This window comes from Pinus tabuliformis, chromosome 5_1 (assembly GCF_031772625.1).
Source record: "Pinus tabuliformis cultivar Carrire ecotype Pingquan chromosome 5_1, CPIR1, whole genome shotgun sequence".
Taxonomy (NCBI): domain Eukaryota; kingdom Viridiplantae; phylum Streptophyta; class Pinopsida; order Pinales; family Pinaceae; genus Pinus; species Pinus tabuliformis.
Genome location: NC_142305.1, coordinates 428,306,232 through 428,322,148, shown reverse-complemented (window position 1 = coordinate 428,322,148; position 15,917 = coordinate 428,306,232). Strand labels below are relative to the sequence as shown.

Genomic DNA, 15,917 nt, shown 5'->3' with positions numbered 1-15,917 from the left:
AACAGTGGCATGCAAGTTAGAGACGAGAGAACTCTGCAATGGTCGGTGGTTTGCATTTGTTTTGTTGCTTGGCTTTTGGGATACTCGGCTGGGACGTTGTTGACCTGCTTGTACTTCCAATGGGGCAGACATACCCTTCTGCTACAATGTTTGCTATTATGTACCATTGCTCCCCATACTAACTGACCCACAAAACATATTATCATTTGTTGCCGCCTGATTTATGCTGGTATGTGGATTTTTTGGTGGAATGGCAATTTGGATCCTTCTAGTATTGCTCTTCTCTGCGTCACCTCCTTGGTTTTTGGTGCAATGGTCACTTTTCTCTTATATCACCAAGGGATTACAGCACATCCAATCATTTATCTACATTTTTCAACCATCCAATCTCAACTTCTACTCCATGCAATACACTTTTCTACTGTAGTGCCTCCAAAAGCAGTATCTCTATTATAATCATCCACTTCACTTGGGTTTTCTTCAGAATGGGCATTCTTAGGGTTTCTTCACAATGGGCATTCTTTTTCTCCCTCTTGTACCTAGACACCATTGATTATTAATGTCCATATAAAAAGAAGACCATCTATTGAGTTTCACAGGTCTAGTTGATCATGGGTTTGGAACACAAATCTAGAATGACTATCTCTTGCACGACTTCTCAATTGTTGCAAATACAACATAGATTGAACACCTTAAGTCTAATCATGATTTATTTTTTGGTTTTCTATACATATAATTTCTTCTAGAAGCACTCGCTCATGTGCAAGATTTGTTTATTTCATTAGCGTTTGGGGTATCTGCATAATAAGCATTCTCTTGTGGGTATCACCCCTATTATTAGCATTTGGGGTCTCTACTCAGTAAAAGTTCTCTTGTGGCTATCTCCCATTTTATTAGCATTTCAGGTCTACACATATTAGGCATTCTCTTGAATCATAACATGGATACTTATGATATTTTTTCCACAATAGTAAATCTATCCTAAAAGTAATTAACAACCAATCAAACAATTAACATAGTCTGAAACTCTTCATTGATTTTTCATCCATAACATTCAAAAGTTTTAGCTCTTTGTTTTATTGTAATTGAGGTTAGGATACTTTTGATGATTTGTCACTCAAACTTCTAGATTTTTATTGTATTGCAATTGAAGTTGCTTGTGTTATTCATATTGGTAATCCAGGTTTGGCATCCTTAAAAATCACAAGGGACTTTCATATGGCTTTGTGCAAGTCAATCTATATTTCTTTGTTTGACAAATTTTTGTTCTTGGTAGATATACCCACCCTGGTGTGGGTGTTGCCAAGCATTAGAACCAACATATAATAAAATTCCAAAGTAGCTTCGTACAGTTGACTCCCTTGTCTTAGCCAAGATGGATCCCCATGCAGCATGGTGTAGGCTCATAACTTTTAGATTGAACAATGTGAAGCAAAAATTGAAAATTATTTGCTTGAAGCATTGGGAAAAAACTTTGAATAAACCTCCTATGTCACAAACCAATCCAAATTCCCAAAATATTTTAAGAAGTACAAGCAAAGGAAAAATTCAATCACCTTAAGAGAAAGTGGTATAGTTCAATATTGAAAAAGAGCATCTTTTTTATCAAATATTTCCTATTTGAACTTGAAATAGCATCTTTGAAGATTGAGAGGCACTATGGTGGAAATGTTATAGAATTTGTAAATTTGACATTATGTAAGTGATTTGTCTTTATTTTCTAGATTTGAATGACATTTTTTTTATTAATTTTTATATTCAGTGATCTTTTGTCAAGATTTTTCTCGAATTTATTTGCAACATCTGGTACAATTGCTATGTGCAGCTCGAATTTATGCCTTACGGTATTTCCTTTGCGACATTTCACTGCTAAGTCTACGAAGGCATACATACTCTACCCTCTTCCGGTTTTGAACCTGTAACCTCTTAAGAGAAACACATACTGGTAACCATTAAACCCACTCAAACTGTATATGCATTATTTAAATTAAATTCATATTATGATTTGAATTTCAAATAACCATTATAATGTTTTGTGATGGTAACCTTCAATAATCTGAATTATAATATATCGATTAAATGGTTATGCATTATTTAAATTAAATTCGTATTATGATTTGAATTTCAAATAACAATTATCAATGTTCATGTGATTGTAACCTTCAATAATCGTCCGTCTAATCTGGAGGAACATGTGAATTGCTGCTAACACACCTTTACTTCTGTCACGGAACATCTATCTCTTTACAAACAAGATCCAGAGTTACCTTCACATTTTCACACAAAAATCCATGTGTTGGTCTGCAACTGAAAATTTGAACCTGTATATTATTATAGTAAACCAATGATAAATTATGTGGCCACTTATATAAGTTGCCAGATAATCCCCTGTGTTACACGGAGCCATTTTATTTTTCCGTGGAAATGAGGGGTCAGAGGAGAGAGGAAATAAACAATGATGTAACCCTCTGGAAGGGCGAAAGTATTTACCGATTTCAAGCTACTCAGTTGTTTGATTGGCGCCATTGGTGTTGGTGCGTTTCTTCATAGAATTTAAATTGTTACAGGCAAATTGGACAGCATAGCAGAAGTAATACCGTTATCATTATTATTGCCATGGCCATCTGCTGCTGACTGGGATCGAGGAAGAAGAAATCACAACTGGGAATTATGGTAGGTGTGGCCACCGGCTCTTCCATTTTCTTGTTTGGAATTCACATCTTCGTCATCATCAATGAGGTCGGCATCTGTCACAAAGCTTTTCCACAGCCAATGCTTTTTCCACACTCTGTCCATCATTTCTTCTATCGGCACATTCTTCGTCTCCGGAAGGAGAAAGAGCACAAAGAGGGACATAATGAACACCCAACAAGCAAAGAAGAAGAAGATGCCGTATTTGAAATTGCAAAGCATTGACAGAAACGCCTGTGCAACACCAAATGTGAAGAGCAGATTCACGCACACCGTCACGCTCTGTCCAGCGGATCTTGTTTCCAGGGGAAACGTTTCGCTGGGAATCAACCATCCGAGAGGTCCCCATGACCATGCAAATGCTGACACGAAAACGCACACCATCAACACTATCACAATGGCCGTCACTTGAGAAAGCTGCTCCCCGTCCTTCAATCCCGTGGCCAAAAGGATTCCAATAATCACCTGCAATTTTCATATTCACAATGATCACTATTATGTTTCACCATTCGAAATGAATTAGCTGCCTGTAAACAAAGCAATGAAATCGAAATGAAGGAAAAGAGCAAATGGGGATAACCTGTGAAATGAACATCTGTATTCCTGCTTCCAGAAGAAGCACTCTTCGACCAAGTTTGTCCACCGAGTAGATGGAAACAATAGTGGATATGACATTGACTGCGCCAGTAATAACTGCAGAGTAAAGAGAAGCATCGCTCTTGAATCCCAGGGTCTGGAAGAGCACGGGAGCATAGAACATAATGGCATTGATACCAGTCAACTGCTGGAAGATCTGCAGAAATATGGTTATGACAAGCTGAGGTCTATTCCTGCGCTTCATCAGGTTTCGAAATGGATGCTTAACTTCCGCGGCTATTTTACTAGCTTGAACTAGTTCATCGAACTCTGCATCCACATTGTTGGTTCCCCTGATTTTTCTCAACACATTTTTGCCCTCTTCCAGGTGTCCTCTTTCAATCAGACTGTTAGGTGTCTCTACTAAACATACAGATCCCACAGATAGAAGAATTGCAGGGATACCTGCCAAGCCCAATGAAAGCCTCCATCCCCATGGTTTGATCTTAGCTGTAAAATAGTTCACTAAATTTGCGCACAGAATGCCTATTGTAATATTCAACTGGAAGAGGATATTTAGACCCCCTCGAATTCTTGTCGGTGCTATCTCTGAAAGGAAAAGAGGAACCGCCTACAGTTACAGAAAAGCAAATGCCCTTTCATCACATCAGTGTTCCAATAGCTAAACTTGAAGAAAAAAACAATGCTGTCTAAGATTTAGCCCAAAATGAAGGCAGGCAGAGCATAATGTAGCTAAGAAATTTGCAATAAAATTAGAACCAATATACCTCACAAATATAAGAGAATATGTTGTAATGCAAGCTATCTCATTACGTTTTAAAAGAAAACTCAAAGAATTCAAATGGAAGCAAAGTTTGCCATATCAAATGCGTGTCAGGAAATTTACGGATCTGTACTCTCGTTATATAGAAAATAATATGCAATAAATGCAATAATTTCACATAATGAAGTCAGCTATTAAAGGCTATTTTTGCCTGATTCCTCTGTTAATTATTTGAAGCTCAGTACTAAATCAAAGATTCCGGCTTATGAGGAATATAAATCATCTGTGTTTTCAGACCTGATTAGCGAATCCGACTCCACATCCGAGTAATAATCTTCCGATAATGAGCATAAGAAGATCCTGCGCTGCCGCATTGAAGGCGACTCCGGCAAGAAAGAATAGGCCGGCAATAAGCATTGTCGGTCTCCGGCCAAATCTTCGAGTAGTATACGACGCAAAGAATGTGGCTACAAGACCGGCTAGATACAGAGATGATGTAAAGAGCTGTAATCCTTGATTGTCGTACTTGCAGTATGTACTTTGCTTCGCCTCGTGTTCCTTGCGCGCTACGGCGGGGAAGAATTTGCCAAGAAAATCGTCCATGCCAGTCACTCCGCCTGCATCAAGACAATCAGACGTCAGATCTTGGATGTAAATTAATTTAAGAAGCTAAATCTTTTCATGATCGAAAGGAGACTATTCCCACTAACTTTCCCCAAATGTATGAAGAGCCGAAGACCTTCAGATCAGATTAAAGAGCGACTCATGGAACTCTTAAAATGCATTTAAGTTATTCAGTTTACACAACAATATGAAAACATCATCATTCGTATGGATTGTGTGAATGTCACTAATGAAAATTTTGAATCGACTCCACATTGAAAATCCATAAAATAATATATTGTTTTCTGTTCGAACAAGAAAATGACGTTCTTAGAGAATTCTTATCGAACCTTGATGAGTTGCACAAGAAATCAATGAGAGAGAACAGTTCTCCCATTTCTTTCTTTGTGTAAGTTACAAGACAACGAGAACAAATTGGAACGAAAAATTCGGGCCTTCAACAAAGCGGAGGAAAGCAGTATAATGCAATAATGGTTGAAAATACACAAAACCGTCAAATTTTCAGATTTCTTCACAAAACAGTCAAATTTTTCTTTAGAAACAGTTAAAGAACTGAAATAGTGAAATCTATGCGCACACTGAGCCAGCAGCCAACAGACATTAAAGCTTCCAGTGCTTACCTGAAATTCCAATATCGTAGCCAAACATCAGCCCGCCGCTGGCGGCCATGATACAAGTTATGATAACATAAGCTGTTATTCGCGCCTCGAAGTCTACATTTCCAGACCCCACTGGGGCTGTAAATCCCCCGCCAGCCATTCTTTCTGCTATATCCTCTGCACCTAAAACACTCCACAAAATCCTGAAACAAATGCAAACAAATGACAAACCGATTCTCCTACAACGTCTGCCTATGGACACAAATGGCCTCCGCAATTGCAAATGGCTCCCCGGCTTCGAATTTATTGTGATGAAATGGTTCCGGCAGTCAAAGATTGCAAAAATATTCCGAGTCAGCATCCTCGGAACCATGCAGTCCACGTCTGATCACGTTGTCCTTGGCAGCACGCGCCAAGGTCTTATCCGGAACATTGGACACGTATATACATACTCTTGCTCATTAAATACCATCTACACGTTACATTGACACGTGGTATCTTAGGTTTACCATGGTAATTAGATTTTAACCCTGTCCATTTGGCCCTTGCTTTCTTGTCCACCGCCGGGAGAGGGCAGTGACGTGGGATGTGAATTTATGTAATAAAACAATTACTAACACTCACGGTCGATGCTGTAGTTCTCGAATTTCCAATAGTTTCTGCCACGTGGATGAAAGATGATAGAGATATGATGTAAGAAAACGAAAAACTACAGTCAACGCGGAGACCGCGAATCCAACTCAGCGAAATTCATATCTCCATCAGCATTCATTGCTGGAACCTCTGGATCTGCCAGGTGTGGATGTGATGCTTGTGTTTTTTTGTCTTATGCGGATATAATATATTATATCCTTATCATATAATGTGGATATAATATTTAAATAGTATAATGTCTGTTATTTTATTTTATTTTAGTGAAGCTTTGAATTGTCAGTATAGCTCTACGGAATTGACCAAATTAGTTATAATATTTTATCTGTTTGAAAGAATTTGACTGAGTTTGTTAGAATATTTTATCTCTTCTTACTTGACTTCAGATTAAAAGGGTCGAAAGGATTTGATAAAATTTGTTATATTGGATAAAATTTGTTATAATATTCGTCTCTTCAGATTTAAAAGGGTTGAAAAGATTTATAAAAATATGTTATATTATTTTATATTTTCTAACTTCTCATTTAAAAAAAAAAATTATTTTCATGTTAATGTTGAAAGTCTTGTTACATACATCCATTTATGAAATCAATGATGAAAATTGGGTTGAATTTTAGCTTTAAAATAAAATAAAATATTCATTTTAATATATATAAAATATTTTTTATTTTGATATATTTAAAACAAATTCTTTTTTTTATTATAGTAAAATAAATATTTTATTTTATTTCAAAATAAAATTCAAAACTACATGTATATATATTATTAATTAAATTAAATTCATATATAGAGAGTAAATGTTATTGATGGAAGAAATTTTTGAAATGTAATTTTGAATTTTGAATTGTTAAATTTATATTTTGTGAGAATTTTGGGAGCACCAAGGTTGAGATGGCACACTACCATTGTATTAATGGTTGTTGCATTTTATGTGAGGTAGAGGAAGTCTAGAAAAACATTGTAGAAAGAACAAAATGAAGGCTCTTGTAGTATTATGGTTTGAACAATAAAGTGAAATAAATGGAAAGATTATTTTGTTGGCTAAATGTAGCAAGAAAATGAAGCTTGGGATAAATATGATAAGCACAACAAAACATGTAATGACCCCTCATTGATTTCAGATGTAAATAAAAAATAAGACCAAGGTCATGGGGCACATATTCCAAGTTGAATGTTGGGCAAAACATAGTGATGTGGATCACTTGTGATTAATTGATGGCTATGGAAATTGTCAAAGACAAAGTGGCAATAATTGACAATTTTTTTTATGAAAATAATGGAAAATTAGAGAAAATGAAGATGAAAGGTCACAAATTTGCATGAGGAGGAAATTGAAGAAAATAGAGGCCTTAATGATAAAAATGTTTATGAGGATCAGTTCATGGTTTTTGTCAATTTTATCTTGGAGCTCTCTTTTATTCTCTCTCTCATACTCTTCCACATTTAGAGAAATCTTTGAGCAATTTTTGGACCAAGCTTGTCGGGTGTGTGTTATATTCTTTCCATGACTAATCACACATGCAAGGGGGTCACAAGCCCCCCTTTTTTTTGCACTAAACGCAGTAGAGGGGTCACACGGGGGGTCTCAAGGGGGCGGTAGCCCCCCTGTATGAGGTTCGAGGTAGCGCCCCTGGAATTTTTTTTTGGACCCTATATTAGGTGGGTGAACCTACCTATGGTTTTGTGCATGGGTTTTGCACATGGTTTTGGGCACGATGGTTTTTTTCCCATGGTATTTTGTAGATCCGGTCAAATGAATTACGGTTATGTTCTAATCCAGAGTTAATGGATTGGGGTTTATGAATGCTTCGGCATGTATATATATGTATTGTAACATTGAAAGGAATATACTTAAAAATTAATCTGGTAGTCCTGGTTTTGGGATCCAGGGGAAATCTCTGTCTATGTTTGTTTTATGTTTTATGTTCTCGCCATTATTTATTTTCTGTTTTTAAGTACTCGTTTGCATATAATTTTTGTACGTGGTTAAAACCTACAATGCTTGGAGTATTCTAGTTTTCAATTGGATTTGGAGGAAGAAGGAAAAGGAAAACAAGAAAGCGCAAGGGAAGCAACGGATCAACAACTACAACTGGATTTCTTTGCAGGTAACAGGTTGCATGTGTGATTTCCTTGTTGATTTATGGATGCATGGTATACGCATGTGATTATCTGGTTATGTTATGTCATTGGCATGGAGATCTTCCTGGATTGTCAGTGGTTTTAGCCTTGCCTTGCCATTTCCTCGATAACCATGGTGATTGTGGGTTTCTTCCACTTGATTATTTTCTAGTTGGTGCTCATAGTTCCTTAAGGTTATGGGTTGGAACATGTGCTTTCGAAGCCTTGGAACAACATGGGTTGAGCTACTAGTCTTAGAGCCTAGGTTGGAAAAATGCTTTGGAGCCCTTAGTGGGTTAAGTTACAAGTCTTGGGGTCAGGTCGGACAAACACTTTGGAGCCTTGGAAGGATGTGGGTTGAGTTACTAGTTCATAGAGCCATGAACAACTTGGGTAGAGACTGATCTAGTTGATGTTAGTGATGTCCAACTGTGAGGTGGAATCACTGGTTGAGGGTTGAGGCGGTTTGGCCTCTGGAAGCCCTGGTTTGTTTTGTTTGGTTTATTCCATGAGATCCCACATTCATGCTTGGAATATGGCATGGGGGTGATTGGTTGAAAGAGAGATTTCGTTCAACCTAATCTATGGTCGGGTGGTATGTGGAATTCCCTGAATTGGTTGGAATTTTTATATGTTAATGAGAGTTATTCTTCTATTATGATTCATGTATAAATGTTGGCAATATGTTGGTGATATTATGGTTGGGTTTCCATGGTTTATATGGTGGGTATTTTTTGGTTATATGTTGTTCATATGATGTGTATCTTATATGGCTCATGTCATGAATTATTTAGCTATTGATTGAATGATGAATGCATGGACTAATAAGTATTGTTGTAGCTATGTGGAGAGAAAATAGGGCCTTCCCAGTGATTCTTAGATGAATCTCAAACTTATGTTCAAATATGCATTCGTGACCTATAGCTCACATGTTTTCCATGTGTTTGATGAAATGTATGTTATGTTCTAGGAAGTATAGGTCAAATTATGCCTTCAAGTTTGTATGTTTAACATTGTTGACATGTCATTATTGATTCTGAGAAGTTTCAGGAAGTTTTGGGTAGTGGTGTGGAGGCTAAATCTAGGCTCGGATCTTGAGACCACACCCTCTAAACTGGACATTTTGGGTCACAACCACACCCAGGCAGGATTGTGCATGTGATTGGGTGTTAAAGTGTGTGAAAAGGAGCCCCAGCTCAGGGTTTTCTCACTTGGGGTGGTTCTTTAGCCCATGAGTATCCCTTTATCCTCGGTGGTCAATTGTAGGACCCACTTCCTTAATTGGATCTAGGAGGTTGGGTCATGTCATAGTAACTCTTCGTCTCATGTTTACCCTAGTAGATCGATGAAACAGGGTAGATGTGGGAGGGGTGGTTATAGATTGGTATCATAGCTCTCAACTTCAACACTTGGACTGGATGAGAAGGATTTGTTTTTCATGCATGCATGTAAGTTGTATATGATTGTTCATTATGCATGCATTGTGATAGTCATTGTTGCAGTAGGGTTGTCATGTAGACGTTAATGATGTTGATGTTAAGATGATTGATATTTTGATTTCATTATATATATATATATATATATATATATATATATAGTGCTAATTTGGATTGATTTTGCAGACGAGATAACCTCCCTTGAACTTTATTGAGGTATGTTGATTATGGTTATGTTTGGTTTATCTGACATGGTATGTTTGTAGGAAGTAGAGGATCAAAGATGACAAGAAAAATGGTGGACTATAGTTCAAATTATTCTCCCTATAGATCATATGAACAACATGGTGATGAGTACTCCCCTGACATAGAAGATACATTTAGAAGTATGAAATCAAAGATCAGAAATTGTAAGGAAGATAATGACAAGATCATTCAGTCACAGGAAAGACTTTCTACGGCACAGGAAAAGAAATTCAAGTTTAATGCATTCATTCTTCAAAGTCTCTCAGATTCGCAGAGATAGGGACCGCTTAGGATCATTCATGGATAGGACGAAAGCACTAATGGGGCATGTAGAAGTAGGTCTCAATCAGGATACACGTTTGACAAGGATGATACAGTCATAGATGGTAGGTTCTTGGACACACTTGAAAAAAGGGGCAATGACCATGGGTTCTATTCTAATATGGTTCAAAGAGACACCATTTTCATCATCACCACAATCCGTATAGAAGGAGTGAGAAGCAGTACTTGCTAGAGGAGTTCAAGAAAGTAAAGCCTCCTACATTTGATGGAGAAATGAAGAAGTCACAAGATGTAGAAGCTTGGTTTCTTGGGATGAATAAGTTTTTCAAATTGCATGATTACTTAGAAAATATGAAGGTCAGGATAGCTACTTTCAGTCTTAAAGGAAAAGTAGACATTTGGTGGGAAGATGTAAAGAATGTTAGAGGCATTCAGGAAGAGGAGCTGACTTGGAGTGAATTCGAGAGACTTTTTAGGAAGAAGTATCTATTTGAAAGATACTATGATGATAGGGCAAAGGAAATATATGAGTTGAAGATGGGATTTATGACTGGTGAGGGGTATACTAGAAGATAGTTGAAGTTGTTGAGATATGTTCCTTATCTTAAGGAGGAGAAAGAAAAGATTCAGGGATTCATTAGTGGGTTGTCGGTATCATTTAAAGACAAGATTGAGTTTGATGAGCCTAGATCACTTGAGGAATCCATCAAAAATTTGAAGCATTTTTATGAGTAATCGAAGCACAAGACTGAGTTTAAGCAGGATTGGAAAGGTAATGATAAAAATAAAGGAAAGTGGGCTAAGAAGGGAGGAAAACCTCAAGATACGGATGACAAGGAGAATGAAACACCATACAATAAATTTAATCCAGTTAATAAAGGGCAAGGATTTTAGTATGAGGAGAAGAACAAAGGTGATTGCAAGAAGCATTTGCAGTGTTGGACTTGTGGCAAGGATCATCACATAATATATTGCCCACAACATCAGGATGGTAGACCATAGATTTACAGTACTCAAGAGGCACAGACAGTTGGGGATGTTGGACAAAGTATTCCTCAGATTTATGTAACATTGGATAATATGTAGGTTGATCATCAAGCATCTATTATCAAGATGGAGGGTAAGCTTTGTGATCAAGTGTAACAACTCCGGGTTAAAATTTCATGTAATAAAGTTAATAAAGGAAAAATAATACCAAGGTCATACGACACTTATTCCAAGCTGAATGTTGGGTAAAGTATCCTAATGGGCATCACTTATTGTTTATTATGGAAAAAGGGAAAAAGACATTGGCAAATGCTTGAAAAGGGAAAAAGGAATTATAGTCATTTTATTTATGAAAATAAGGGAAATTGGGAGAAAAGGGAGGTGAAAGGTCTCAGGTTGCATGTGAGGAGGAAATTGAAGGAAAATGGAGGAAAAATGAAGAAATTAGAGGCAACAATAATAAAAAGGCATCATAGCATTAGTTTGTGTCATTTTGTTAGTTGAGTTTTGGAATTGGTTTCAAAGAGGAGAAGAGCGCAAAGACGAGAAAGAAAGAAAGCAAGCAAAGTAAGGACAAGAAATCAGAGGAAAGCAAGGATTAAGCAAGGGAAATTTGGATCAAGTGGCTTCAACGGGAATACTTGCAGGTAACAGGTTGCATGTCTGATTTCCTAGATGGTTTTGGAATGCATGGTACATGCATGTGTGTATTTGGTTCATTTGTTGTCATTGGCATGGGTTTTGTCAGGTTTGCTAGTGGTTTCAACCTTGCCTTGCCATTTTTGGATATGCATGGTGTGATGGGATTCATTATTGGTTGAGATTTGGATTGTCGGAAGGGTTTGGATCCAGGTGAGGTGGTCTCAGGAAAATCTCAAGGGTTGGGGGTGGAGATGGTTTTCTTCGGGAAGCCCTCAATAGTTGGGTGGGGACAGTAAAATTCCTCAAGGGATGGTGAAGGAATTCTGAGGTGTCTAAGCTTGGTTTGGTTTTTTGATCTCGGGACTGGTTTAGGTGGGATCGTGTTATTATGAGGGTGGAGGTGGTTTAACCTTTGGATTCCCTTTTTTGTTTATGGATTGGTTTATCTCATGAAATCCCACATTAATTCTTGGAATATGGCATGGGGGTGATTGGCTGAAAGAAATATGTGGTTCAAACCCAATCTATTGTCAGGTGGTACGTGGAAGTCCCTAACTTGGTTGGCTTTTGCATTTGTTAATAAGAGCTAAGTTACTCTTGTATTTTATGAGTGAATGTACTTGTTATTATGTGGCTTTGATGTTTGTATTATCATTATTATTAATCTAGTTATATGTTACTTATAAGCATGGTTTTATGACATATTTTAATCATGGACCTTATCATGTTTGTCTAGCAAATGAATGGTTATTGAATGTATGACCTAATAGATTTTATGGTAGCTATTGTGAGAGGGCATTAGACCTTCTTGATGATTCTCATATAATTTTCATATCTCTTTGTTCATATATGCATCCATGACCTGTAGATTTCATGTTCACTGTGTATTTGCGGAATGATTGTCATGGTTAGGCCTGGTTAGGTAAAGTCCTTATCTAAGTTTTGTGTAAAATGCTTTGTCATTGTGTCATTTATCATTTCTAAAATTTATATCAAGTTCTGGGCAGAGGTATGGATCCTATCCCTGAAAAAGTGACTCAGAACTAGGGGTCACATGCATAGAACTGGATGATTTAGATTGCAGTCGCTAGGAGGTTGGGTCATTCATGTGACTAGAGGCTTACAATCATTGGATTTCCTTTTTATGCAAGCATCTGAGGGTCCATATCACTAAAAAGTCAAGTTGGCTCAGGGTTTGGGCGCCTGGAGTGGTGGATCAACTCTTGGGGGTCTTGTAGCTCCTTCGGAAGGTCAATAAAGTTTTGGTTGGTTGATTCCACTTCCTTAATTGTACCTAAGGATTTGAGTCATGTCATAGTCTCCCTTCGCTCATATTTACCCCTACAGGCCAGTGAAAGTGGGTAAATGTGGGAGGAGGTTTTAGAAGGTGGTATTCGAGCAAGTTGTGCTCTCTTTGGGTAATATATGATACCATAGGGTGATATCAGAGCATGGTTCAATACTTAGACTGGATGGGCTAGATGCATGTGGTTATGCATGCATTGTCATGGTTATGGTTGTCATGCATTAGGTCATGGTATGCAGTTGGTATTTTCATGCATGATGTTTAAATATTGATATGATTATGATTATACATGTATTGTGCTAATGTGGAATGATTTTTCATATGAGATAAGCCTCCCATGAACGTCATTGAGGTATGGTTTTGATTATGGTGTCTATTTGGTTTATCTGACATGGCATGCTTGTAGGAAGAAGAGAATTAAAGATGACGAGAAAAATGGTGGACTACAGTTCATGTGACTCTCCGTATAGATCAGTTGGGAAACACAGAGATGAGTACTCTCCTGACATAGTAGACACATTGAGGATATTGCAGATATGGATAAAGAGTTTGTGGTGTTCATAGATGCTTGCAAGAGATGACTTGGTGGAGTCTTGATGCAGGAGGGACATGTGGTGTGCTATGAGTCAAGTAAATTGAATGAGAGTGAGAAGAACTATGTGACACATGATCTTTATTTAAAAGCTATTATTTATGCATTGAAGATGTGGAGACACCATCTTCTTGGAAGGAGGTTTACGTTTATGAGTGATCACAGTGGGTTGAGATATCTATTTGACCAACCTCATGTGAATGTCAGGAAATCTAGATAGTTTAATACCCTTAGTGAGTTTGAATTTGAGATCAGATACATTAAAGGAAAGGAGAACAGGGTTGCAGATGCTCTTAGTAGGAGAGTGTAGGTAAACCATGTTGAGTTGTAAACTCTTATGGGATATATTTACAAGATCAGATATTATAGGCAGGACATCGGGATGATAGGTATCGTTAGCTTAAGCACATGTTATAGTAGGTTATAGGTGAACATGATGTGGATTATCATCTCACAGCAGATGGCTTGGTGAGATTTAGGGATAGGATCTATGTGCCAGATGACAGTGAGCTCAAGAAGCTTACCTTGAGGGAATTTCATGTTAAGGCATATTCAAGTCACTCGAGATATTAGAAGATGTTGACAATTGTGAAGAAGTTATACTATTGGACGAATTTGAGGAAGGAAGTGGCAGAGTTTATTTCTAGATGCCTGGACTGTTAGTAGGCGAAAGCTGAGTGTAAGCACCTAGCTGGTTTATTACAACCTATTCCGATTTTGGAGTGGAAATGGGAGGTCATTTCCATGGATTTTATCACAGGTTTTCTGAGGACATTGAAGCAATGTAATTCCATTATGGTTTTCGTTGATAGGCTGAGCAAGGTAGCTCACTTCATTCTAGTGAAGACTACTTATTCAGCTAGTGAAGTAGCACAATACTTCACCAGGGAGATAGTGAGGTTGCATGATGTTCTGAAGAGGATTGTGTAAGAAATATATGCCAAGTTCACTTCCAAGTTTTGGAAAGACTTGTGTGTAGGTTTGTTTATAGAGTTGGCCTTCAGTACAAATTATCATCTGCAAACAGATGGGAAGACAAAGAAGGTCAATAGGATACTAGATGATATGTTGAGGATGTATGTCATGCACCAGCAGAGGAGGTGGGAGGAGTACCTTCCACTGGTTGAGTTTTCTTACAACAATGGTTATCAGGAGTCACTCAGAATGACTCCATTTAAGGAAATCTAGGGGTGGAGTAGTAATACTCCTATCAATTAGAGTGATCTAGTGAACAACGTACTTATAAGAACAGACGTCGGTAGAGATGGAACAGGAAATGCAGGTTATCAAGAAGAATCTAAATAAAACACAGGACAAGCAAAAGAGTTATGCATATCAGCATAGGGAATTTAAGGAGTTTTAGGTTGGGGAACCTGTTTATTTTCACATCAAGCCCAAGAAGAGCTCCTTTAGGATTGGGTCATGTGCCAAGTTGGCACCTCTGTATTATGGGCTGTCGCACGGAATGAGTCGATCTTGCGGACAAGATAGACCTTCCTAGAATCTAAAGAAGACCTAATGACAAGCAAACCAACCAGACACTATCTTTCTCTAAATATGCTTTGATAAACAATAGCAAACAAGTGTTTTTAGGGCCTACCTTTGGTCCAACGCAAGCTTGTGGATGCCCTCGCTCCTTTGATCCAAATGAGCTCCTTTTTCGCGAATATGCAAACACAAACAAGGCAAACAAATTAAATAGCACCTGAAAAGACAATTGCATAAAACATATTTAACATGAAATTCAAGGAGTCCATGAAACAAATAACATAAGATACTTGTTGAGAAAAATGAGTTTGATTGTATTAATTCAAAAGAGAAGAATTTTACAACCTTTGCCTTGACGCTGTACAAGCTCCTCCCAGGGTCCAACAAGAAGTCTCCTCTACTTTGACAAGTTTCACTCACTCCCCAATGAGGCCAAAAAGGTATGTGATCTCTCCTCTTAAGCTCAACTAGGAAGTCTTAATTTCACCAGCATTTACCCTCAAAATGTTCAGCTTCTAACCTCCCTAGTCCTCAACCCAATGCCTGTATTTATAGTGCAATGGAGGGAAGTTACTAGGTCCTCCTTCAAAGGGATAAAGCCCTCCTTCAAAGGGATAGCTCCTTTAGTCAAGGGATTAGCTCCTTCTCTTTTGGGATGCATGAACCACCTCAGAGCGAACAATCCACGTCAAAATTCCTTCTAGAAAAATCTAGAATTAACCCAAAGTGAGTTTTTTGAGATAAAACTTGCGCCTTTTGACTTTTACAGGGGTCCGCACCTACACCGTTAGGGACAGAGCGGGTAGGTACGCAGCTTTTGTACACAAAAGGTGCGGAACCAGAGTTACATTGATTTTTAATGTCTTTCTCCCATTTCCAAAGCTTGATTTGA

The 15,917-nt window shown here is 37.8% G+C and overlaps 1 protein-coding gene across 1 annotated transcript; it reads right to left on the bottom strand.

The window, feature by feature from the left end:
• Positions 1 to 2,296: 2,296 nt before the first annotated feature.
• Positions 2,297 to 5,537, bottom strand: LOC149165322 (sugar transport protein MST4-like). Its single transcript, XM_089432287.1, has 4 exons — positions 5,296 to 5,537; positions 4,349 to 4,668; positions 3,272 to 3,898; positions 2,297 to 3,156 (listed from the first exon to the last, which is right to left on the bottom strand). The coding sequence occupies exons 1-4, from the start codon at positions 5,432 to 5,434 to the stop codon at positions 2,656 to 2,658; spliced, it is 1,587 nt and encodes a 528-aa protein (XP_089288413.1). The 5' UTR covers positions 5,435 to 5,537; the 3' UTR covers positions 2,297 to 2,655.
• Positions 5,538 to 15,917: the final 10,380 nt, after the last annotated feature.